General features: G+C 39.0%; 1 protein-coding gene across 1 annotated transcript in view; it reads left to right on the top strand.

Annotated features, from left to right (window-relative positions):
* LOC109402049 (carbonic anhydrase-related protein 10) overlaps positions 1-26153 on the top strand; it is a 451175-nt gene that overhangs the window by 420814 nt on the left and 4208 nt on the right. The window contains exons 5-8 of the mRNA XM_029855977.2: positions 4966-5102; positions 5173-5385; positions 5445-5762; positions 5829-6012. Coding sequence (XP_029711837.2) covers positions 4966-5102; positions 5173-5385; positions 5445-5762; positions 5829-6012 — 852 coding nt within the window. The remainder of the gene's footprint in view (positions 1-4965; positions 5103-5172; positions 5386-5444; positions 5763-5828; positions 6013-26153) is intronic.

The raw sequence follows: 26153 nt of genomic DNA, 5'->3' as shown, positions 1-26153 counted from the left end.
GCCAATGACTATTTTGCATGTGTATATCGTGTGGCAGGCACGAAGATACTCTATGCCCAAGGAAGTTAAGGAAATTTCCTTTACGAAAAGATCCTGGACCGACCGGGAATCGAACCCGTCACCCTCAGCATGGTCATGCTGAATACCCGTGCGTTTACCGCCTCGGCTATATAGCTCCCAGCCGCTGCATTTGTCGAAAACAGCAATGAAACACATTTTTTTTTCGGGGGAATCCTGTCAGGGATTTCGAGGAAATCCTGTCAGAGATTCCTGAGGAATCGTGACAGGGATTCCAGAGGAATCCTGACGGGGATTCCAGACGAATCCTGACGGGGATTCCAGAGGAATCCTGACGAGGATTCCAGAGGAATCCTGACGGGGATTCCAGAGGAATCCTGACAGGGATTACAGAGGAATCCTGACAGGGATTACAGAGGAATCCTGACAGGGATTACAGAGGAATCCTGACAGGGATTACAGAGGAATCCTGACAGGGATTACAGAGGAATCCTGACAGGGATTACAGAGGAATCCTGACAGGGATTACAGAGGAATCCTGACAGGGATTACAGAGGAATCCTGACAGGGATTACAGAGCAATCCTGACAGGGATTACAGAGGAATCCTGACAGGGATTACAGAGGAATCCTGACAGGGATTACAGAGGAATCCTGACAGGGATTACAGAGGAATCCTGACAGGGATTACAGAGGAATCCTGACAGGGATTACAGAGGAATCCTGACAGGGATTACAGAGGAATCCTGACAGGGATTCCAGAGGAATCCTGACAGGGATTCCAGAGGAATCCTGACAGGGATTCCAGAGGAATCCTGACAGGGATTCCAGAGGAATCCTGACAGGGATTCTAGAGGAATCCTGACAGGGATTCCAGAGGAATCCTGACAGGGATTCTAGAGGAATCCTGACAGGGATTCCAGAGGAATCCTGACAGGGATTCCAGAGGAATCCTGACAGGGATTCCAGAGGAATCCTGACAGGGATTCCAGAAGAATCCTGACAGGGATTCCAGAGGAATCCTGACAGGGATTCCAGAGGAATCCTACCAGGGATTCCAAAGGAATCCTACCAGGGATTCCTGAGGAATCCGGCCAGGGATTCCAGAGGCTTCCTGACAGGGATTCCAGAGGATCCCAAGCAACACGACTTGTTGCTAATCCAGTAACAGCAACCTTAGTGCAATTTATTCACTGTCCGTATTACGGACGACAGAACACAATTGCTTCTTATTTGAAACCCAAAAAGCGCAGTTTCTGAATTCTTATGCAACATAAACGAGGAGGAATGATAAAAAAGTAGGGAAAAGATTTTGTCCAGACTCGAACCACGGACACCAGGAGTATTATCTACTCACCTTACATACTACACCAAAAGCTCTGTGAGAGAATCGATGCTCAACTCACCATAAAAGCTACTGAAGTTACTTGTTACTTTATTGCACCTTCTTTGTCACAAGTTAGAGACCTGTCAAAATGAAAAGACGCTCAAGTTTTCTGTAACGCATATGGAACCTAATCTGAACAAACAAATCAGAGTTAGATGTTTCATGCATGTTACATAACACATTTAATATAAGCTGACTGTATTATCACTTGCGAGCAATATGTAAGCTCCGCCTCCACAAATCGATGTCAAACACGTGGTAATTTGTGATTTCTATGAAACAAAGCCGCAACTTTACGGGTTTCGGAGTTTAAATGCAACTCAACTGACAAGATGGAAGTTTCGTGTGCTTCTAGTGCAACTCATTTAGACCAAAGCATAAAACGCCACAATCTGCATGATGTTGCAGGTGCTGCTTGGGAATCCTTCCAGGGGTTTCAGAGGAATTCTTCCAGGGGTTCCAGAGGAATCCTCGACAGGGATTCCAGATGAATCCTTGACAGGGATTCCAGAGGAATCCTTGACAGGGATTCCAGAGGAATCCTTGACAGGGATTCCAGAGGAATCCTTGACAGGGATTCCAGAGGAATCCTTGACAGGGATTCCAGAGGAATCCTTGACAGGGATTCCAGAGGAATCCTTGACAGGGATTCCAGAGGAATCCTTGACAGGGATTCCAGAGGAATCCTTGACAGGGATTCCAGAGGAATCCTTGACAGGGATTCCAGAGGAATCCTTGACAGGAATTCCAGAGGAATCGTTGGCAGGAATTCCAGAGGAATCCTTGTCAGGGATTCGAGAGGGATTCCGGGGGAATCCTGTCAGGGATTCCGGGGGAATCCTGTCAGGGATTCCGGGGGAATCCTGTCAGGGATTCCGGGGGAATCCTGTCAGGGATTCCGGGGGAATCCTGTCAGGGATTCCGGGGGAATCCTGTCAGGGATTCCGGGGGAGTTCTGTCAGGGATTCTGGAGGAATCCTGACAGGGATTCCAGAGGAATCCTGACAGGGATTACAGAGGAATCCTGATATGGATTTTAGAGGAAACCTTACAGGGATTCCAGAGGATTCCTGACAAGGATTCCAGAATTACTCTGACAGGGGAAGTTCCCGTCAGTATTTCTTTGGAATTTCTTTCAGAATTCCCCCGGGATCCCTGTGAAAATTTCCCAGACAAGTAAGTGATTGGGAGACTTTTTAGGAGTTCTTTGGAATTTTTTCAACAATTCTTTCAAAAACTGCGATGATATATTTTTTCATTGGATTTTTGATCCTTTGAGAACTTCTTCGGAAATTTGTTCTAAAGTTTTTTTTTTGCGATTCTCCAGGGAACTCTTCTAGAATTTCTACGGAAATTCTTTTCGCAATTCCCTTGGCCATGGTTTTGGGGTTTCATTCAGCAATTTTTAGCGGATTCCTTGAGCATTTTTTTCTGATTATTTTCTTCAATTTTTAAATTTTTATTTTAATTTTTTTTCGATTATTCTCTCTGGATTTTTTTTTTGTTTTTATTTTTCAATTTCGTTCTATACATATTTTCTTTGGGTATTCGTTAAGTATTTTTAATTAAAATTTATTCCAACATACCTCTGAAAACTTAGAAGTTTCCAAAAAAGTTACCAATATAAATTTCAAAAGAATTGCCTAAATAGTTTTTTTAAATGTATTAAAAAATCAAGATGTTATCTTTAAAAAATATCTTGGATCAAATCTAATAAAAATAGCAGAAAAGGGTTTCCAAAGAATTTGACAAAGGTTATTCGGAATATTTTCACAGGGTAACTCACAGGGAATTTGGCAAATCAATTTTCAAAGAAAATGCCGAACGAATTATCTTGTCAATTTCTGTAGAAATTGGCAAAGAAATTTTCAGAAGAGTGTTGAGGAAATTCCCAAAGTAAATGAATGATACAGGATTTTACAAACGAATTGACAACAAAAACCGGGAGAAAAATTATTCCTTGAAAAAGAAAATCAAAATGTTTTCCAATATCTCCCGCAAATGCTCCTACTCTTAGAATTACACACGCTTGAGCATATCGCACACCCTTATCAAAATAACATTATCTTTTATTGCAACTGCACGGCACCAAGTAGTTTAATTTTATAAGAACTCCCCATCGAAAAGTTGTTCATAAAAATGCCCGGGCACCTGTTCGCCGTTTAGCACCAACGAATGAAATAAATAAATGCAAATTTGCATTTCAATCATTTTCCTCTCAAAGATCCTGAGCAGTGCGGAGGGAGCGATGATGTCTAATAAAATTCCTTTCGGAAGCGTTTTTCATCAATCAATTGAAATCGGGAGCTGCTCAGGTATCGTAGTCCGCTAGCGCGAATTAATTATCTCGACAATCTCATTTCGACTTAATTAAGATTGGTCCCCGCCACCCCATTTCGCTTTGTTGTATTTCGGTATGCTTGACGCAAAAGAAAAAAAAAACAGTTGCTTCGAGCATGGCAAGATGCAGAGCGTGAAGTCCTCGAACGAGGAGGGTTCGGTCGAAATGAAATTCTTTGCTTCCCTTGTTCTATGCCAGGTGGTGAACCGAGCCATCGGTTGAAAAGCTTGGAAATTGAAACCTAGTGTTTGACTCTTGGGGTTTTTTGCTGTTCTATTGTGAGTATCACCGGAACCACCTTCTCTTTTTTCTGCTAGTACCGTAATCGCGAAAGTGAAATTGTCTCATTTTGAACAATCCGGTAGGGGCGATTTGACTCTGAGAAATCTTTTCTTTTACTTCAATGAATAGAGATGATGGAATTTGGATTTCAACGCTGTGATTGGGAAATCTGAAACAGATGAGGTGAATGTGATCAAACCCATTACTCCATAGTTTTAGCTGTGGGACCACTATCTCTGTCTGTTCTTTGGTCAGTAAATGGCTTTTAAGAGGGAAGTCCTCTAGGAGACTAGCCAGAGGGAAGCTCTCTGGGAGACTTCCCAGAGGGAAGCTCTCTGGGAGACTTCCCAGAGGGAAGCTCTCTGGGAGACTTCCCAGAGGGAAGCTCTCTGCGAGACTTCCCAGAGGGAAGCTCTCTGGGAGACTTCCCTGAGGGAAGCTCTCTGGGAGACTTCCCAGAGGGAAGCTCTCTGGGAGACTTCCCAGAGGGAAGCTCTCTGGGAGACTTCCCAGAGGGAAGCTCTCTGGGAGACTTCCCCAGAGGGAAACTCTCTGGGAAGACTTTCCAGAGGGAAACGCTCTTGAAGACTTTCCAGAGGGAAACTGTCTGGGAGACTTCCCAGAGGGAAATATCTGGAAGACTCAAAACTCAAAGGAAATCTAATAAAAATTTATGAAGTGATTTTTTTTATCTGTATTAACGAGATTTTTAGCCCTAGGCTAGTTCATCTCGGGTCCCACGCTTTACTTCCCTTCCGAAGGAAGAACCCACATTTTGTGAGATTGTCGGGAGTGGGATTCGATCCCAAGTCCTCGGCGTGATAATCAAATGTTCTAACCATCACACCAGGTCCGCTCCACGATTTATGAAGTGATAGAATGGCATCATATTCATGAAACTGTTAACATTTAATATGTCTTTCTCTTCCCTTCCTCAGGTCCAGCATTCTGGGGTCTAATCAACCCGGAGTGGTCCCTGTGTAACAAAGGTCGTCGCCAAAGTCCGGTGAACCTGGAGCCGCAGCGGTTACTGTTCGATCCAAACCTCCGAACGCTGCACATCGACAAGCACCGAGTGAGTATGAGCTTAAATCTACGATCATAACTTCCATTCGTTGATGACCCGATGATGAATGGATTTTCAGATAAGCGGCTCGATAGCCAACACCGGTCACAGTGTGATCTTCACCGTGAACAACGAAACGGCCCCGTCCAGTGGGATACTGCAGGTTCCGGTGAACTTGACGGGCGGTCCGCTGTCCTACCGGTATCGTTTCCACGAGATTCACGTCCACTACGGACTGCACGACCAGTTCGGGTCGGAACACAGCGTCGAGGGGTACACCTTTCCGGCGGAGGTTCATTAGCTTACGATATGTTATCAAGACTTGGATGTTGACACCCCAATCTATTGCAGATTCAAATCTTCGGTTACAACTCGCAGCTGTACGCCAACTTCAGCGATGCGGTCTTCCGGGCGCAGGGGATCGTTGGCGTAGCTATCCTAGTGCAACTGGGTGACCTTTCAAATCCGGAACTTCGGATGCTAACAGACCAGCTGGAGAGGATACGGTTCGGAGGAGCAACGGCTCCGGTGCGGAGGCTTTCCGTACGGGACCTTCTACCCGATACGGAGCACTACATGACCTACGAGGGTTCAACGACGGCACCCGCTTGTCACGAAACCGTAACGTGGATCGTCATGAACAAACCGATCTACATCACCAAGCAGCAGGTTTGTCACACGCATACTTTCCGGCATCCTAGAGCACTAATCCAGCTTGAATTTGTATTCCGACAGCTGCACGGATTCCGGCGGTTGATGCAGGGTGGCAGTGACCACCCGAAGGCACCGCTGGGGAACAACTTCCGGCCGCCGCAACCGCTGCTGCATCGTCCCGTGCGGACGAACATTGACTTTCGAAATAAACAGGAAAAAGGGGGAAAAATATGTCCAACTATGTACAAGGACGTTCACTATAAAGGTAAGAAGGTGGGTTCCTCAGACAACTCATATCTCATTTTGAGAGTATTTGAGGCTGCACCATTAAATAAGTTTCTGAAAAGCTTCTTCTTATTCCTTTCGGAGTTTCAGTATCAGTGTCTTTTTCAAAATTCATCCACGAAACATGTAAGATATTTTAGTCTGCCTGTTACTACGAAGGAGTTTGGAAAGCCGATCAGTTCTGTCTTGGTACTGTCAGAGCTAGTTACTCAAGGTTTACAAATTTCAGCGCTATAACTGTACTCCCCCATGGAAATGACTTCAACAATTTTGGCAGGAATTCCTCTTAATCCTCCAGGTATCTCTTATAGGTTTCCGTCCTTCATTGAAAATATATCAAGAGATTATTTAAGGAATTCCTCTAGAAATTAGACATCATCTTCAGGACCTTCTCTAGAAATTTCTCAAGAAAATATCTTAATACTAGCCCATAGGTTTCTGCAGGAAATCCTCCTGGGATCCCTTCGGAAATTCTTTAAAAATGTCCTTCAAGGACTACTGCAAAAGCTAGTGCATAATACTTTATGTTTTCACACACATTTTCTGAAAGAATTCCTCCAGAAATGATATCAGAGTTTCCTCCAGGAGCTTTTCACATGGTATTTCTCGATAAGTTCTTCAAAAAACTTATCAAAAAATTCCTTTAACAACTTCTCTGGGGGTTTTCTTGGAATTCCTCCAAAGATTTCTCAAGAGATGCATCTGTAAATTTCTCCAAAGATTTATTCACAAGTTCCTCCAGCCATTCCTTCTGTGATTGCTTACGATTTAGTCGGATCTTCCATCAGGAATTCTTGAGGAAATTTTCCAGGTTCATAAATTTCCTACAGAAAAAAACTTCAAACTTTTTTCTCTGCATTTTTAAAGAAATTCTTGTGAAAATACTTAAGGAGGGTTTTCCAGTTTTTCTAGGCATTCTTTCAAATGATCTCTAAAAATGATGTTTGGGGCTGTCCATAAACCACGTGGTAATTTTTTTGGGACTTTTCAACCCCCCCCCCTCGCGTGGTCATTATTCCATACAAAAAAATTAATTTGTCCATACAAAATGGTCATTGGCCGAACCCCCCTCATGACCACGTGGTTTATGGACAGCCCCTTTCTCTGAAATATGTTCAGCGGTTCTCTAAAGAATGCATCCAGGATTAATTTTTTATTTATTTTCTGCAGAATTTCATGATTTTTTTCCAGTAGTACTTTAGGAATTTTATGTGCTAATCTCTTCAGAAATAGTATAACAAATTTCTGAAAATTATTTCTGCTTATCTTCCGAATTTCTCCCATGGATTAATTCAGAAATTCCTCAGAGCTCCTTCAGAAATTTATTGTTGTTTCTTCAAGAATTTGATCAGTTCTTTTATCTGCTTTTTAGATTTCTGTAGACATTTCTAAGAGATTCCTTCTTAAATTCATTTGATATTTTCTGTCCAGAAATCACTCCAGATACTTCTTGAGCAATTTTTATCCTGTTATTATTTCCAGAGTTTCTCCAGAAGCTTCTCATAATTCTCTTTCGAAAGGATTAAGGAGATGTCTTAAGGAGTTTCTGCAGGCTTTCATCCAGGAATTTCTCCAAAGATATCTTGAGTAATCGCTTATTGTTGTTAAGGAATCTCTCCAGAAAATATTCAAGAAATTTTCCTTGGAATCTGCATTGCTTCCGACAATCCTCCAAGGATTTCTTTAGAAACTCTTTCGGTAATTCCTTCAAGCATTCTCCCAGTAGCTTTTTGTGTAATTTTTGGAAGAGATTTTGAAACTAATTCTAGATCAATAACTGAAATATTCCCTGCAAGAAATTCTAAAAGAATCCCATGAAATATTTAAAAACCGCTGAAGAAATTGAAAAAAAAAACCTTGTGAGAGTTTCTGCAGGAATGACTGAAGAAATTTCTGAAGGAATTCTTGTAAGAATCCTAGGAAGATTTTTCGAAGGAATCTCTGTTCGAGTTATATACAGGGTGTTCCTTTCCTTAATGCTAATCCTTCGGGGGGTGATAGAGGACCATAATAGGTGAAAAAAATTGTTCTACGCATATGGTCAAATCTCAACCGTTTCGGAGTTATTGAACTTTTAATGTTTTTGACTATTCTTGCCTTAAACTGGCTGTAACTTCAAAATGGTTCATCTTATCAAAGTTCTTTTGATTGCATTGGAAAGATAATTAAATTTTTTATCTAATAACGTCTTTGAACCTGTTGGTTTTTGTAATTTAGTAAGTTTTGTAGGGCAAAAAAGTTAAAAGTTATCTATTTTTGACAAGTTTTTGCTTATTAACTTTGAAAAATGCGTGGTAAATTAAATTTTTCTCTTAGAGAAACTTGTGCGCCTTGACTTGCTTAACAATTCGTTCTTTGACGTTAAACTCCTAACTCTTATCGTTTTCTTACAATTTCGATTTGAACACCCTATTTCGTATCAATAATTTGCCTCAGTAAATGCCACAGATGAAAGCTCATTTAACCCCACTGTGTCATTGGAGCTGGCGTCTTGTTTTGCATCGTGCAACCGCGCGCACAGCACACTTTGTCCGTCATCCAATAGCAACAGCGTGGCGCGTATGAATGACAAGAACGACGCTGCTGTGGGTTCATGTTGAATGATTTGGTGTGATTACCGTGATCCTGAGAGGCTCTTCATGATGATTAGGGAAGTGGACTAGTGATTCTAGGTGCAGGTAGATATTTATCAACGAAAAATACAGGTTTTGATGGGACGGGAAGCGGCATAAACTGATGGTTCCGAGAAAATAGAGTGGGAGGGGTAAAATTACAGAAGGAATCTTGAAGTCACTGAAGGGAGTCACGTTGTTTCGGGGGAAATTAAATAATTCTGGTAGAGAATGAGGGTTCAAGTGATAGAGTTTCGGTAAAAAAAATAATTCCGGGACACACACTATTCTTAAAAGTGCAAAGTTGGAGCTTAGAACTAATGATTTGAGAAAGAATCTGATTTTAGAAACTTTTGCTCTGCAGAATGATAACAGTTTTTCAAATTCATCAAGAAATTTCCTCAACGATTCATCAAAATTCCTACAGAAAAACTATCAAGCATTCTAGCCACGGTTCTTTCGGGAATTTCTCCATAGATTCCTCCAAGTGCTCCTGCACGAATTCGCCCAAGAATTCTCCAGACCCCTATCCGAAACATTTTTAGGCGTTCCTCAAGAAAACATTCCAGAGGTTCCTCAAAGAATTTCTCCAGAAATTTTACCATGAATTCCTCTCAAAAGATTTTCCCGGAGATTTAACCAGATTTTTTTTCCAATAAGTCTTCCCGGCATCTCTCTAAGGAATTTGTTTCAATGATTCCTCTAGCAATTCCTCCAAGTGTTGGTATAGGAATTCCTCTAAGGAATCTTTCAGTAATTTATGAAAGGATTCCTGTATTAATTTCTCCAAGGATTACTCCACGAATTCCTGAGAGGGTCCCTACAAACCATCTAAAGCTTTCTATCAGAAATTCTCCAATGACTCCTCCAAACATTCTTCCTAGAATTCCTGCAACGATTCTTTCATGGATTCTTACAGTAATTTCTCCAAACATTTCTTTATGAAATTCTTCAACGATTCTCCATGGATTCCTCCAAAAAAAAAATCCAGCAGAAGTTCCCCGGATAATTTATCCTACAATTTCTCCAAAGATTCTTTGATAATTTCTTCTAAGAATTAAAACTGCAGGAATTCCTACCACCAGGGGTTTCAACAGGAATTCTTCTAGAAATTCCTCCAGGAATTCCACAACGAATTCCACCAGGAACTGCATAAGAAGCTTCTACAATAACTGTACCAGAAAATCCACTAGTTTCTCTAGGTGAAGTTTCTCTGGGAATGCCTCTAGGAATTCCTCCAAGTACTCCATCAGGAATTTCCAAAATTGTCAGTCTTCAGGTATGCCACCTGGAGTTTCTCGAGAAATTTCATCAGGAAGTCATCCGCGATATCCACTAGAAATTCTTTAAGGAGATCTACTAGGAATTTCACTAAGAATTCCTCCAGAAATTCCACCACGAAATTCCTCCATGAATTTCACCTGGGATTTGACCTAAAATTCCACTAAGAATTCCACCATGAATTCTTCCGATAATTCTAGAAAAAGCTACTCTAAGAATTCTCTCAGTAGTAACTCTATGAATTCTACCAGGATTTTCAATAGAAATTCCTCTAGAAATTTCACTGGGTATTCGTTAAGAATTACAACTAACAGGAATTCTTCCAGAAATCCCTCCAGGAATTCCAGCAGGAATTGCATAAGAAATTTTCTTCAATAATGATACCAAAAGTTCCGCCAGGAAATCCACCAGTTTCTTTTGGTGAAATTTCTATGGGAATACCTCCAGGAATGCTCCTAATAATTCCACCCCAAATTCCTCCAGGTTTTTATTAGGAGTTTTTCCAGGAATTCAATCAGGAGTTCTTCCACGATTCATTAAGGAATTCTACTAGAAATTCCATCAGGAGTCTCTCCAGGAGAAGATCCTCTTCAAATTCTTTCAGAAATCACTCTATTAATACCTCCAGGAATTCAATTAGAATTCCTCCGAGAATTTCACCAGAAATTCTACTCGGCATTCCTTCGAAAACTTCATCTGGAATTCCTCCGAGAATTTCACCAGGAATTGCTCCGAGAGTTTCACCAGCAATTCCTCCAGAAATTCCACCAGGTATTCCACATGGGATTCCTCAAGAAATTTTACCAAGATTTCCACCTGGAATTTCACCCGGAATTCCTTTAGGAATTTCAGCAGGATTTCCACCAGGAAGTTTCTCCATGAATTCCACCAGAAATTCTTTCCGAATTTTTCCATTGAGTTCCTCCTGGAATTCCACCAAGAAATTCTCCAGGAATTCCACCAGACGTCTATCTGAATTCCATCAAGAATCCTTCTAGGAATTCCACCAGCAATTCCTCCATTCATTTTGCCAGATCTCCCAGGAATTCTCTCAAGTTTTTCACCAGGAATTCCATCAAAAATTCAACCAGTAGTTCTTCCAGAATTTTCAGAATTCTTACTGGAATTCTACCAGAAATTTCTCCGAGGACTTCACCAGGAATTCCTCCAGAAATTTCAGCAGGATTTCCACGATGAATTCCAGCCAAAATTCCACCATGAATTCCACCAGGAATTCCGCCAGAAGTTCCTTAAGGAATTTTAACAGAAATGTTTCTTTACCTCCATTTATTCTACCAAAGATTCTTTGATAATTCTTCCAAGGATTTCTGGAGGGATTGAAAACTGCAGGAATTCCACAACGAATTCCACCAGGAACTGCATAAGAAATTTTTAACAGTAACTATACCAGTAGGTCGACCAGGAAATCCACTAGTTTCTCTAGGTGAAAATTCTCTGGCAATGCCTCTAGAAATTTCTCCTATAACTCCATCAGGAATTCCTTCAAAATTTTCAATTAGTAGTGTCTTTAGGAGTTTCTCGAGGAGTGCCATCAGAAAGTCCTCCGTGATGTCAACTAGAAATTCTTTAAGGAGATCTACTAGGAATTCCACCAGGATGTCTACCTGAAATTCTACCTGAAAATCCAGCAGGGATTTCACTTGAAGCTTTTTCCAATAATTGCACCAGAAATTCCTCCACGAAATTCTCCAGGAATGGGGCACGTTCGGTGTAGTACTAGATTTGTAGTAATGAGCTGAATTTTTGTATGGTGAGAAGGTCAGTTCTCTGTTTCTGCAATGAAATGGTACAAAAAGCGTGGGTATTATGATTCCTTGCCTAATTTGATGCTCTTTGAGCAAAACTTTGGATAACTATGTTGTTTATGTTGCAAGAAATGGTGAAAACAACAACATGTTGCCCAAAGTTTTTCTCAATCAGCATCAAATTAGGCAAGGAATCATAATACCCACGCTTTTTGTACCATTTCTCTGCTGAAACGGAGAATTGACCTTCTCACTATACTAAAATTCAGCTCATTACTACAAATCTAGTACTTCACCGACCTGTCCTATTCCACCAGGAGTCCCTCTATGAATTCCACCTGGAATCCTTCTTGGAATTCCACCAGCAATTCCTCCATGCATTTTGCTAGAAATTTTGCCAGGAATTCTCTCAAGTTTTTCGCCAGAAATTCCTGTAAAAATTCAACCAGCAGTTCTTCCAGGAATTTCTCTTGGAATTCTTACTGGAATACTACCAGAAGTTTCTCCAAGGACTTCACAAGGAATTCCTCCAGAAATGTCAGCAGGATTTTCACGATTAATTCCAGCCGAAATTGCATCATCAATTCCACCAGAAGTTCCTTCAGGAATTCTACCAGAAATGTTTCTAAATAAGAATTCCACCAGGGTTTCCTTTGAGAATTCTACCGTAATCCCTCCAAGAATTTCACCAGGATATCCATAAGAAATTGCACTTTGAATTGCCCAAGGTATTCCTCAAATAATTCCTGCAGGAACTCCAGCAAATATTCCTCTTAGAATTCCACAAGTAATTCAACCAGAAATTCCTCTAGGAATTCCACTTGGAACTCATCCAGCGTTTACACCTAAAACTCCATCCTGATTTCTACCAGGAATTCTACCAGAATATCCAGCTGGAATTCCACAACGAATACCACCAGGAATTAGATATGTTATTTGTCCTGTAACCATACCAAGAGCTCCACCAGGAATTTAACCTGAGAGTCCACCTTAAATTCCTCCAGGAATTCAACCAAGATTTCCTCCATCAATTCTAGCAGTAGTTTCTTTATTAATTTCTTCAGGTGTAACTGTATGAGTTTTTCCAAGGAGGGATTTCTTTATTAATTCCCTTATGAATTTTTCAAGGGATTGTTCTGGAAATTCCTCTTGGGATATTTTTCCGAATTTCTCTAAGGATTCCTTGAGGAACTTCTTCAGCAATTCCTTCAAGAATTCATTACAAAGTTCCTTCTATGGTTCCTTAGGATATTGCATCATGAGATCCTTTGTTTATTCGGAAATCCACCAGGAATTCCTTCAGAGATTCCTTCAGGCATTCCTCAAGGGATTCCTTATGGAGTTATTACCAAAATTCTTCCAGAAATTCCTCCGGGATTTCTTCGGATATTCCACCTGGAAATCCTCCAGGGATTGCTTCATGAAATCCTCTAGGAATTTCTTCCCGATGTCAATTCCCCCAAATATTCCCCTGGAAATTCTTCCTCGGATTCCTTCCAAATATTTTTCAAGTATTCCTTCGAGGATTTTTCCTATAGTTTTTCCAATAATTCCTTTATAGGTTCATCTAGAAATTTCTCCAAAGATTCTCCTGGCAGAACTCCTACTAGAATACATGGAGGAATTCCTGGGAATACTTTAGGAATTTTACCTGGGATTTCCTCAGGAATTCCACCAAAGATTTCTTTAATAATTCATACAGGCATTTTTTTCCATCTGAGATTTTTTAAGAATTCTACTGTGGATTCCTTTAATTTGTCCTACAGGCATTTCTTTGAGATTTTCTCCAGGCATTCTTTCAGGAACTCTTCTTCATATTACTTCAGAAATTTCTTCTGGGATTCTTGCTGCTTTCAGGAACTTCTCCTGGCATTCCTTTGAGATTTCCGCTCCCCATTGAGGAATTTCATCAAGGATTCCTTCGGGAATTCCTTCAGAGAATCGGTCGTGAATTCCTCATGAGACTCCTTCCACCAGGAACTTCTCCACAATTTTCATCAGGAGTGTCTCCTGGAATTTCATCAGGGTTTCTCCAGGAATTCCATCAGGAATTCTTCCACAATTCTTTAAGGAATCCTACTAGGAAATCCACCAGGAACTCCTCCAGCGGATGTTTTTCTTAAAACTCCCTCAGAAATCTCTCCATGAATTCCTACAGAAATTCCACCAAGAACTCCTCTAGGTACAAACTCTTCCGGGAATTCGGCCATGAATTCCTCCAAGAATTTCACCAGGAATTCTATGAGATATTCCAATCGGAATTCCTCATATAACTTTACCGGGATTTCAACCTGGAATTACTTCCAGAATTCTTCCAGGATTTCCACCAGAAATTTCAGCCAGAATTCCTCCAGAAACTTTACCACAATTTTCATCTGAAGTTACACCCGCAATTCCTCCAGGAATTTTACAAGGATTTCCACAAGGAACCTCTTTAGGAATACCACCAGGAATACCTTTAGTAGCTCCAATAGAAATCACTCTAGGAATTTCTCCGTGTATTCTTCTTCGAGTTCTTTCAGTAATTCTACCAGGAATTCCTGCAGAAATTCTACCAGAAATTCCTCCGAGAATTTCACCACAAGGAATTGCTCCAGGTATTTCACTACAAATTCTTTAAGGAATTCATCAAGGAAATCCTACATGTGTTATAATAGGAATTTCACCAGGAATTTCACCAGGATTTCCACCAGGTTTCCTCTAGCAATTCTACCATGAATCCCTCTAAGAATTCCAGTAGTTATTCTACTACGATTTTTTCCAGAAATTCTACCAGGTATTCCACTCGGATATTTTATCAGCATTTCCATCTGGAAATGCACCACAAATCTCACCAGAGATATCACCAGGAATTCCGCCAGAAGTTCCTCCAGATATTCCACCTAAAGTTACTCCACGCGCTCCACTTGGAATTTTTCAAGGAATTCCTCTTTGGAATCCACCAGGAGTTCATCTGGGAATTCTACCAGGCGTTCCTCAATGAATTCCATCAGAAAGCCCTTTATGAATTTAACCAAAAAGTTCTTCAGTATTTCCTCCAGGAATTTCTCCAAGAATTCCTTCAAGAATTCCACAAGTAATCTCTCTAGGAATTTCATCAGGAATTCCGCCGGGAATTCTTTGGAGAATTGCTACACGAATTGCACCAGGAGCTCTTCCATGACTTCCCCTAGAAATTCCTGAATGAAATCCTCTAGAAATTCATTCACAATTTCCTCCGGGAATTTAACCAAGAATTTCTCCAGTAATTCCACCAGGAATTTCTTCAGGTATTCTACTACGAATTTCTCCTGGAATTCTACCAGGAACTCCTGCGAGAACTTCGCCACTAGGAATTCCTCCAGGTATTATACTACGAATTCTTCCAGAAATTCCACCAAGAATACACCGAAGTATTCTACTAAGAATTCTTCCAGGAATTTTATAAGGAGTTCGTATAAGTATTTCACCAGGGATTCCACCTGGAATTCCTACCGGAATTTCACTAGGGATTCCCCCAAAACTATTACCAGTTCCATAAGTTTTGTAATTTCTCAAGATTTTTTTTTTTTTGAAGATTGTTTTTCCTATAACTGAATGAAGAAAATTCTGGTTGATTTCCTGAAGGAGTTCTAGGTGGAATTCTTGGAAGAATTTCTAAAGAAATTTTTGCTGAAATTTCTGGAGAAAATTCTGCTGGAATTTCGGAAGGCATTTCTGGTGGAATCTTAGTGAAATGCCTAGGTGAATTCCTATTGGAATTCCAGGTGAAATTCCAAGTGGAATTTCTGGTGAAATTCCTAGAGGATTTCCTTGTAGATGTTCTGGAATTTCGTGGAGGACTTCCTAATGAAATTCCTGGAGAAACTCCGGTTGGAATTCCTGGAGGAGCTCCTTGTGGAAAATCCTGGAGGAAATCATGGAACCATTCCTAGAGAAGCTTCTCCTAGAGAAACGGGTGAATTTCCTGGAGGATCTCCTAGTGGAATTTTTAGAGGAACTCCTGGTATAATTATTGGCGGATTTTTTGGTAAAATTCTTGGAGGGATTCCTTGTGGAATTCCATGTGGAATTCCTAATGGATTTCGAGGTGAAATTCTGAAGGTATGAATGGTAAAATTCCCTGGAGGAATTCCTATAGGGAATCCTGGAGGAAATTCTGGAGGAATTCCTGAGAAACTTTGGTTGGTTTCATGGACAAAATCTTGAAGAAATTTATGGAGGAATTTCTAGTGCATTCAAGAAAAATTCCAGAAGAAATTTCTAAGGTATTTCTGGTAGAAATCCTAGAGGAAATTCAGGTGGACATCCTGGTGCAATTAAAAATGGAAATCCTTGGAAAAAAAATTAGTGGAGCTCGTTGAGGAACTCTTGGTAGAAGTTCTGGAAAATCTCCTAGCGGAATTGCTGATGGAATTAATGATGGAATTTATGGTGTAATTCCTGGTGAAAATCTGAGTGAAATTCGTGGAGGAATTCCAGGTTAAATACCAAGTGGAAATCCTGGTAAAACTCATGGTGAAATTCTGGTGGTATTCCTAGAGGGATTCCTGATGGAATTTCTAGAGCATTCCTTGGTGGAGTTCCCGGAGGAGTTCCTTGTGGATTCTTCGAGGATATCCTGAATAAATTTCTGGTGGAATTCATGGAGAATATTCTACTGGTGCAATTCTAGAACAAAATTTCAGGTGGAGTTCCTGGAAGAGTTTTAGGTGGATATACTGGTGGGATTCATGAGTCAACTCCTGGTAGAATTCCTGGTATAACTTCACATGGATTTCCTGGGGGAGATGCTGGTTTAATTATTCGAGAAATTGGTTATTTAAGTTCTGGTGAAACTCGTTGTTGAACTACTTGTGAAATTCGTGATGGAATTTCTGGAAGAGTTCATGGTGAAAGTACTGGAGGAATTTTTGGATAAATTAATGAAGGAAATCCCGGTGAAATCTATGGAGGAATTCCTCAAGGAATTTCTCGTAGAATTTCTAAAGGAATTATCGGTAGAAATCCTGGAAGAACTCTTGGCGGAATATCTAGTAGAATTCCTCAATGAATCGTGGAGGAACTCCTGATTGAATTCCTGGAAAAATCCTCCTGATGAAAATCCTGGAGGAATTAGGAGCATTCCTGAAGGTATTCCCATAGAAATTTCACCAAAAGAAACTGGTGGATTTCCTGGCGGAGCTTTTGGTATCATTATTGAAGAAAATTTCTTATGCAATTCCTGCTGGAATTCCTGGAGGGATTTCTGGAAGAATTCCTGGTGGTTGTAATTCTTAACGAATACCCAGTGAAATTTCTAGAGGAATTTCTATTGAAAATCCTGGTAGAATTCATAGAGTTACTCCTGAGAGAATTCTTAGAGTAGCTTTTTCTAGAATTATCGGAAGAATTCATGGTGGAATTCTTAGTGGAATTTTAGGTCAAATCCCAGGTGAAATTCATGGAGGAATTTCGTGGTGGAATTTCTGGAGGAATTCTTAGTGAAATTCCTAGTAGATCTCCTTAACGAATTTCTAGTGGATATCGCGGATGACTTCCTGATGAAATTTCTCGAGAAACTCCAGGTGGCTTACCTGAAGACACTACTGACTGACAATTTTGGAAATTCCTGATGGAGTACTTGGAGGAATTCCTAGAGGCATTCCCAGAGAAACTTCACCTAGAGAAACTAGTGGATTTTCTGGTACAGTTATTGTAGAAGCTTCTTATGCAGTTCCTGGTGGAATTCGTTGTGGAATTCCTGGAGGAATTTCTAGAAGAATTCCTGTTGAAACCCCTGGTGGTAGGAATTCCTGCAGTTTTAATTCTTAGAAGAAATTATCAAAGAATCTTTGGAGAAATTGTAGGATAAATTATCCGGGGAACTTCTGCTGGATTTTTTTTTTGGAGGAATCCATGGAGAATCGTTGAAGAATTTCATAAAGAAATGTTTGGAGAAATTACTGTAAGAATCCATGAAAGAATCGTTGCAGGAATTCTAGGAAGAATGTTTGGAGGAGTCATTGGAGAATTTCTGATAGAAAGCTTTAGATGGTTTGTAGGGACCCTCTCAGGAATTCGTGGAGTAATCCTTGGAGAAATTAATACAGGAATCCTTTCATAAATTACTGAAACATTCCTTAGAGGAATTCCTATACCAACACTTGGAGGAATTGCTAGAGGAATCATTGAAACAAATTCCTTAGAGAGATGCCGGGAAGACTTATTGGAAAAAAAATCTGGTTAAATCTCCGGGAAAATCTTTTGAGAGGAATTCATGGTAAAATTTCTGGAGAAATTCTTTGAGGAACCTCTGGAATGTTTTCTTGAGGAACGCCTAAAAATGTTTCGGATAGGGGTCTGGAGAATTCTTGGGCGAATTCGTGCAGGAGCACTTGGAGGAATCTATGGAGAAATTCCCGAAAGAACCGTGGCTAGAATGCTTGATAGTTTTTCTGTAGGAATTTTGATGAATCGTTGAGGAAATTTCTTGATGAATTTGAAAAACTGTTATCATTCTGCAGAGCAAAAGTTTCTAAAATCAGATTCTTTCTCAAATCATTAGTTCTAAGCTCCAACTTTGCACTTTTAAGAATAGTGTGTGTCCCGGAATTATTTTTTTTACCGAAACTCTATCACTTGAACCCTCATTCTCTACCAGAATTATTTAATTTCCCCCGAAACAACGTGACTCCCTTCAGTGACTTCAAGATTCCTTCTGTAATTTTACCCCTCCCACTCTATTTTCTCGGAACCATCAGTTTATGCCGCTTCCCGTCCCATCAAAACCTGTATTTTTCGTTGATAATAATCTACCTGCACCTAGAATCACTAGTCCACTTCCCTAATCATCATGAAGAGCCTCTCAGGATCACGGTAATCACACCAAATCATTCAACATGAACCCACAGCAGCGTCGTTCTTGTCATTCATACGCGCCACGCTGTTGCTATTGGATGACGGACAAAGTGTGCTGTGCGCGCGGTTGCACGATGCAAAACAAGACGCCAGCTCCAATGACACAGTGGGGTTAAATGAGCTTTCATCTGTGGCATTTACTGAGGCAAATTATTGATACGAAATAGGGTGTTCAAATCGAAATTGTAAGAAAACGATAAGAGTTAGGAGTTTAACGTCAAAGAACGAATTGTTAAGCAAGTCAAGGCGCACAAGTTTCTCTAAGAGAAAAATTTAATTTACCACGCATTTTTCAAAGTTAATAAGCAAAAACTTGTCAAAAATAGATAACTTTTAACTTTTTTGCCCTACAAAACTTACTAAATTACAAAAACCAACAGGTTCAAAGACGTTATTAGATAAAAAATTTAATTATCTTTCCAATGCAATCAAAAGAACTTTGATAAGATGAACCATTTTGAAGTTACAGCCAGTTTAAGGCAAGAATAGTCAAAAACATTAAAAGTTCAATAACTCCGAAACGGTTGAGATTTGACCATATGCGTAGAACAATTTTTTTCACCTATTATGGTCCTCTATCACCCCCCGAAGGATTAGCATTAAGGAAAGGAACACCCTGTATATTTAGAGGAATTTCTGAAAAACTCCATGGAAGAACTTTTGGAGAAATTTCTTTGCTGAGATTCCTGAAGAAAACCCTTAACTTTAAAAAAGGCACTGGAGATATTTTTGAAAGAATGCTTGTAGTAATTTAAGAAGGCGTCCCAGCATTAATTTCCGAACTAATCCCTGCAGCAATTTCTTATATACAGTTGATAGACATCTCATGGAGAGCTCTTGAATAAATCTCTACAGGAATTTCTGAATAAATCGTGGGGAAATTCATAAAGGAATCCGAAGAGCAATTATTGAGGTAATTATTAAAAAAATGATTTGAGAAATCCTTTAACAAATTTATTTTACGATTTTTTGGGAAGTATTTCTAAAGTAATCTGTGGAAGAATTTGTGATCTGTGAAGGAATTCCTGTAGAAGTTGCTTAGAAATATTTCTGAATAAATTTCTTGAAGAATCCATGGAGAAACTATTGGTGTTACCCTGAGAGGAATATCTGAAGGAAATACTGAAAGATTGTCTGTAAGACCTCTTGCAAAAATCTTTATAGCAATTCCTGACTGAATTTTGTAATGTTCAGAAATTATTGGAAGATAAGCAATTCTATTGTAACTGTTTGGTGGTGAACTCCGTGGCACTCCTTTTTAAGGGCTTCCATTGGCAATTTGTTAAAGGAAACCTCTAGTAATTGATTTTGAAGCCCCTAAAATTTCTTTAGGACTTCCTGTTGAATCTTTCTCAGGAATTGCTCCTGAAATTTCTAAGAAATAACACCGATCATTCTTTTAAGCTATTTTTTTCGGAAATTGCTTACTATCTCCTCAGATTTTTTTTTGGAATACCTTATGTAATTTCTTTAGGAGTTCGCTGGCAATTCCTATAAAATTTGTCCGAAAATTTCTTCAGATATTCTTCTGCTAGACTTCTTCCATAAATAATATTTTGCGAAGCTTCTCTGGTTATTTCCATGGAAGAACCCCTAGCCATTTCCTTAGGAACTCTTCCGGTAAAATCTTTAGGAATTGCGCAGGAAATTTTTATACAAATTTGTTTGGAAATTCCATTAGTAACTTCTCCAGAATGTCCTTCAGTAACTCTTCAGCTTATTAACCTTTTGGAGCAGATCTTTTTCGCCGCTTTCGACGCAACCTCGCTGGTGTCGAACACGTTTGTTATGCTGGGTTTCATCGCCGGGGTTATATATGACCCCTACGGCTCCAAAGGGTTAAATTAGAAATGCTTCCGGCAATTGCCTTGGAAATTTCTCGGCAGTCTTTCAAGAATTGCCCCAGATACTCAGGATTAATTCCGAAAATTCTTCCAGGAATATGCAATTTGTAGCTAAATTGAATTCCAAAAGATATTATCAAAAAATTCAAAAAGATTATGTTCAAGAATGTTTTGAGGAAAGTTGCCGAAATTTTAAATTTATTTCTTTTATACAATAATAATTCGTCAAAATTCTTCCCGAGCAGAAGGGAATAACAACAGCATAACAAAATGCGTTATTTTGGCAAAATAACTGCATAATGGAATGAGTTATTTTTATGTTATCAACATAACATACTGAGTTATAAACTTGTCTGTCATAAGCGGCAAAATAACAAGTCACATAACAAAAATTTGTTCCTGGAAAGTCAATTTAATAACATGTTTTGTTAGTGCCAATAACAACTTAATAACAGTGAATTTAGGAAAAATTTCAATAACAAATTTTGATATTAAAGAGTTATTGATAACATCCCGAAAGCAAAATTAGTTATGATATCAAATAATCGCAAATGCTGTTGAATAGGATGCTAAAGTGGAGGCGATATGTGTACACTTTACCCGTGGTTAAATGAAAGCGTGTACGCATATGGCCTCCACATTAGCATCCTTTTCTACCTCATATATGACTTCGTGTTGGCTGAGAATGCTATACATATTTAGACCAGCATGTGAAAATGGCGGAACAATCATTGCGAGCTTCAGTTTCTCTCTTCCCTCATAGGCGTATTTTCAACTATTCATGTAATCTTTTACCACAAATAGGTAGACCCGACTTCATCCTTTGGAACGACAGGGAAAACATGTGAAAATACAAAATATTTCTGAAAAATCCCATTCAAACCCATCTACAATTTTTGATTCAGCTGTCTGTATTAGCTTCGTTTAAGCAAGTTTACTCAATAAGTTTGACATTTTTATCATTGATATTCTCATGTCAAAGTCGGAATCTGGAACGTCCCTTTCAAACCTCACCTTCAATATCGTCTGCTATGTTCTAGTTTTGATGTATGTAGGGTGCTGCGTCACTTGGGCAGTGGCTGATACACGCGAAATCGCGAAATACTGTAAATAACGTTGTTGAATGACGTAGGATTTATTTCAAAACTTGTTTTAGTTTTGATAGCAATAGCATAAAGTATTTGTACACTCTCAATAATACACTAATAACCAAGCTTGTTCCACAACAAAATGTAATATTGAAATGTTATTTAATGGCTGTATACCAATAGCTTGGTCATAACAAAATAATATTGTCCAACAAAACATGTTATGGAAACATGATGCCTTGATAATACAATAATAACAAAACGAGATATAAAAACATGTTTTGTAATTTCGTAGTTATTAATTTGATATTCCCCTCTGCTCGGGTTTCGCATGTCTTGCGGAATTCCTCAAGGGGTTTCTCCTGCAAGACATCCAGTGAGATCTCCTGGAATTCCTCTAGAGATTCCTGCTGTGATTCCTTCCATAATTTCCTCAGGCGTTTTTTTTTTTTCTAAGAAAGCTTTTAAGCATCCCTCCAAAAATTCGTTAATAACTCCTCCGGTATTTTACTACGTAAATTCCTTCGAAAATTCCTGCGTAAATTATTTGAGAAATTTCTTAGCTGCAGCCATTAGGAACTATTCTAATAAATCTTCCAGGAATGTCTTCCGAAGCTCTTAAGAAACATCATCATCATCCAGAATTTTCTTTAGCAATTACAATAGAAACTCTTTCAGAAATCCCTCTAGGAATGCTCCAATAATTGTTTTAAGTATTCATACGGGATTTCCAAAAGTACTTCTTTTAGCTATTCCTTTAGTCACTGCTCTGGTAATGCTTTGGAGATTTATAAAAGGAATTTAACCAGCAATTCTTGAGGAAATTTTCGAAGGAAATACATATGAAATTACAGGTGGGACTGCTAAAGGAAAGGAATTGTCGGATCCCTAAATCCCTGATATAATGTCAGAGAACTTCGTTCGAAAATTGCATGAGGAATTTTCGGGTGAATAATTACTGAACACATTCTCAGAGAAAGAGAGAAAGTCTTGAAGAAACTTTCAGGGAGTTACACAACCGTATGCAGGAAGAATTTTTGAAGAAATTTATAGACAGAATTTTGAGATATTCTACAGCAAATGCCAAAATAATTTCTGAAGTAACTACCTGGACAATTTCCGGAAGTTACTTAAAGAATCGAAAAAAATCTTGAGTAATAGCCAGCTAAACTTCCATAAAAAACTATCATAGGTATAACTGTATGAATTGTTGTAGGAATACCTAAAACAACTGCTGGAGAAATTTCTAAAAATAAATGCAGGAAGACTCCTAGAACGTTTCGTAAAGTTTAAAAATTATCGGAAAGTTCTTTCGAACATAACTGAAAAACTCCCGAAGAAAACTCTGCGGAACTTCAGGGGATTCACAAAAAAAAAATCCTGAAAAAAATTGTTGAAACAATTTTTAAGAAAATTTCTCACACAATTACTACAGAAAATATCGATTAAATCAGTGACAATCTATAGTTACTGTAAGAGAAAAAAATCCTAAGGGAATAAGCAATAAAGGAATACCGAAAATACATAAAATAAATTGACAAGAAGTCCAAACGAAATTGCCGTCAAATTCCAGAACAAATTGCATATGCAAGCAATTCCCGAAGTGATTATTTGAGGGACTTAAAAAAAAATCCTTAGCGATTTCAATAGGATTTTGCGGAAGAAATCTTTGAAAAGCTGACTTGGAAAGTAATAAGAAAATGTCGGTCTAATTTTCAAGGGAATTCCCGAAGTATCGCATCGCAATTACTGAAGAAAACCCTATGAGAATTTTTGGATATATTTGTATTGAGTGTGCCAGAGGAATTCTTTACTAAGTTAGCAGACTGGAACTCCGTCCGAGGTATTTCTGAATCTTGTAAAAACCAAAAGAAAATCGTTAAATAGATAACCGCAGAAAATCTATAAGCAAAATTGCAGAATTTCCGAAGAAATTGCTACGGAAACTTCTGAGAAAAACTCTCAAAAATTGCTGGAAGCGTTTCTAAAAAAAAAAAACTTTGTTTTTGTTTTTTAAGGGATTTTTTACTGAGAGCGTAAAAATTTTTAAAAAAAGAAATTTTTGGTAAAATTCACAATTATAATTCCGGAAAAGTTCCTACAAGATAACGCCATAAGAATTCCAGTGCGCTGCAGTTTTTTTTACGACGAAAATGGTACCGCGTAAAAACCCTCGTGAAAAACCGTGTCATTAAAAAAAATAACGTCCTAAAAACCGCGTAAAAATAGTCAAGTCACGTTATAGATGTGAATAAAACTACAATAGCTTTCAGGATGTTCGAGGATGTTTCAGGGGGCTGCAAGGGGCGTTTCAAGAGGTTACAGGGCGTTCCGGTGAGGTTGCAGAGGCGTTTCAGTGGGTTTTTAAGGGGTTCTAGGATGTCTCAGATGAGCTTTCAGGAGCTTTTCAGGGGGTTGCAAGTTTATAGGGGTTTCAGAAGGTTCCATGATGCTTTAGTGGCGTTTCATGGGGAAGATTTCGGAGACAATTCAGGGGATTTCCGACGGGTTTCAGTTACGTTACAGAGACGATACATAGGCGTTTTCAGAGGTTTCGGGGGGTTTCAGATGCGTGACATGGGGTCCGAGGGCGTTCATGAGGGATTTCGTGCGCATTTATAGAAGCTTCAGGAGCGATTTCGGGTGTATCGGACAGTCTCTGATGCGTTACTAGGGATCCGGTGGGATGTCAGGTAGTTCTGGACGATTCAGCGGGTTTCAAAAGCAGTATAAAGGGCTTCAAGGGCGTTTTCGGGGCATTTCAAGGGGTTGCAGGGCATTTTTAGGCGTTTTAGGAAGTTTCTGGGGTTTCAGGGAGTTTCAGGTTCAAGGGGATTTCTGAGGCATTTTTCTGGAGTATCGGAGGGTTTCAGGTGCGTTACATGGGGTCCGATGAGGTTTTAGGGGGATTTAGGAAGCATTTTAAGAAGCATCAGAGGGTTTTCGGCGGGTTTTGAAGACGCTACAGAGGCGTTACATGGGTGTTTCCAGGGGCAGGGGTTTCAGAGGGTTTGAGATGCGTTACATGGGGTACAAGGTGGTTAAGGGGGAATTCGGAGACATTTCAGGAAGTTTCAGAGCATTTTCGGTAGATCTCCGAGACGTTGCTGAGGCGTTACATAGACGTTTTCGGTGGTATCGGTGGGTTTCAGAAACGTAACAGAGGCGTTACGTAGAAGTTCCTGTAGCCATCTATAATGCTTATGAACTCCCTGAGATCCCATAGGACCCCTTGTAACGCACATGAATGCCTCCGATACCCCCGAAAGTGTCTCTGAAGCTTCTCGAAATGGCTCCGAAATCCACCTTAAACCTCCTCGGCCCGAGCAGAGGAGAATATCAAATTAATAACTACGAAATCACATAATCTGTTTTTATATCTTGTTTTGTTATTATTTAATTATCAAGGCATAATTTTTCCATAACAGATTTTGTTGGACAATCTCATTTTGTTATAATCAAGGTATTGATATACACTCACTCAGTTACGTTTCAATAACTTGTTTTGTAGAAGAACAAGTTTTGTTATTGTTTTACTATTGATCAACTTATCAACGATAGCACAACAGTATCCAATTTTGAAATCAAAGCAACAATTCAATAATGACGATTTTTCCTTTTGTTTTGATCCATTTTTGTACATATTTAGTTAGGAAGGAAATTTCCAAAAGAATCCTCTGAAAATTCCTTAAATAATATTCGGAAAAATACTTGGAAATTCTGGAGGAACCCTTCGATACCCTGGAGAAGTCTTTAAAAGAACTCCTGGCGCTATCTTTTTTAGAAATTCCAAAAGTAATTCAGGCCAAACATATCTAAAGGTCCTATCTGCAGAAGAGAGCTCTTTTTGGTTTCCCTCTCTTTCGTTAATATTGCAGCTGTTTATTTGAATTATAATTGTCTCCTTGCATAAAACGATGGTCAAAACAATCGTCTTTTGATTTGTACTGCAAAAAGTATTTGAAAAGTTTACCATTACATTGCAATAACTGAAAAAGAAAATGAATAACGAGAGCCTCTCAAATGCAGATAGGACCTATTGAAATGTTTGGCCTGAATTCTTCTGAGCAATTATTAGAATTCTTGGCAAAATGTTTTGAAAATCTCCAGAATTCTTCGAAAAAACTCCTGATGAAATTCTCAAAGAAATCTCAAGATGAAATTCGGGACAAATAATCACGCGAAATTCTGAAGAAATCCTTGAAGGGATTCTGTTCATAATTTTGGAGGAATTTCTAGAGGAGTCTTTGAAAATCTGTGAATAACTTCGTGGAAGAACTCTCGGAGAAATCTCTGGAAGATTTTTTTAATTCTCTTAGAACGAATTAAAAACTGAATATAATATTTTTCGATCATTCGTGTTATTGGGGAATTTGTGAGACAAAGTGAATAATTTTATATAATAAATATCATAATTCACTTCGATATAACATATTTTGTTTTCCGATTATTATCAATAACAAATTAATATCAAAATTTGTTATTGAAATATTCTTCAAATTCACTGTTATTAAGTTGTTATCAAAACTAACAAAACAAGTTATTAAAATGGTTTTCTAAGAACATTTTTTGTTATGATATTTGTTATTTTGCCCCTTATGACAGACAAGTTTATAACACAATATATTATGTTAATAGCTTAAAAATAATA

Source organism: Aedes albopictus, chromosome 1 (assembly GCF_035046485.1).
Source record: "Aedes albopictus strain Foshan chromosome 1, AalbF5, whole genome shotgun sequence".
NCBI classification, from domain to species: Eukaryota; Metazoa; Arthropoda; class Insecta; order Diptera; family Culicidae; genus Aedes; species Aedes albopictus.
Note: the sequence above shows the minus strand (reverse complement) of the source record. Positions and strands in the feature narration are given on the sequence as shown.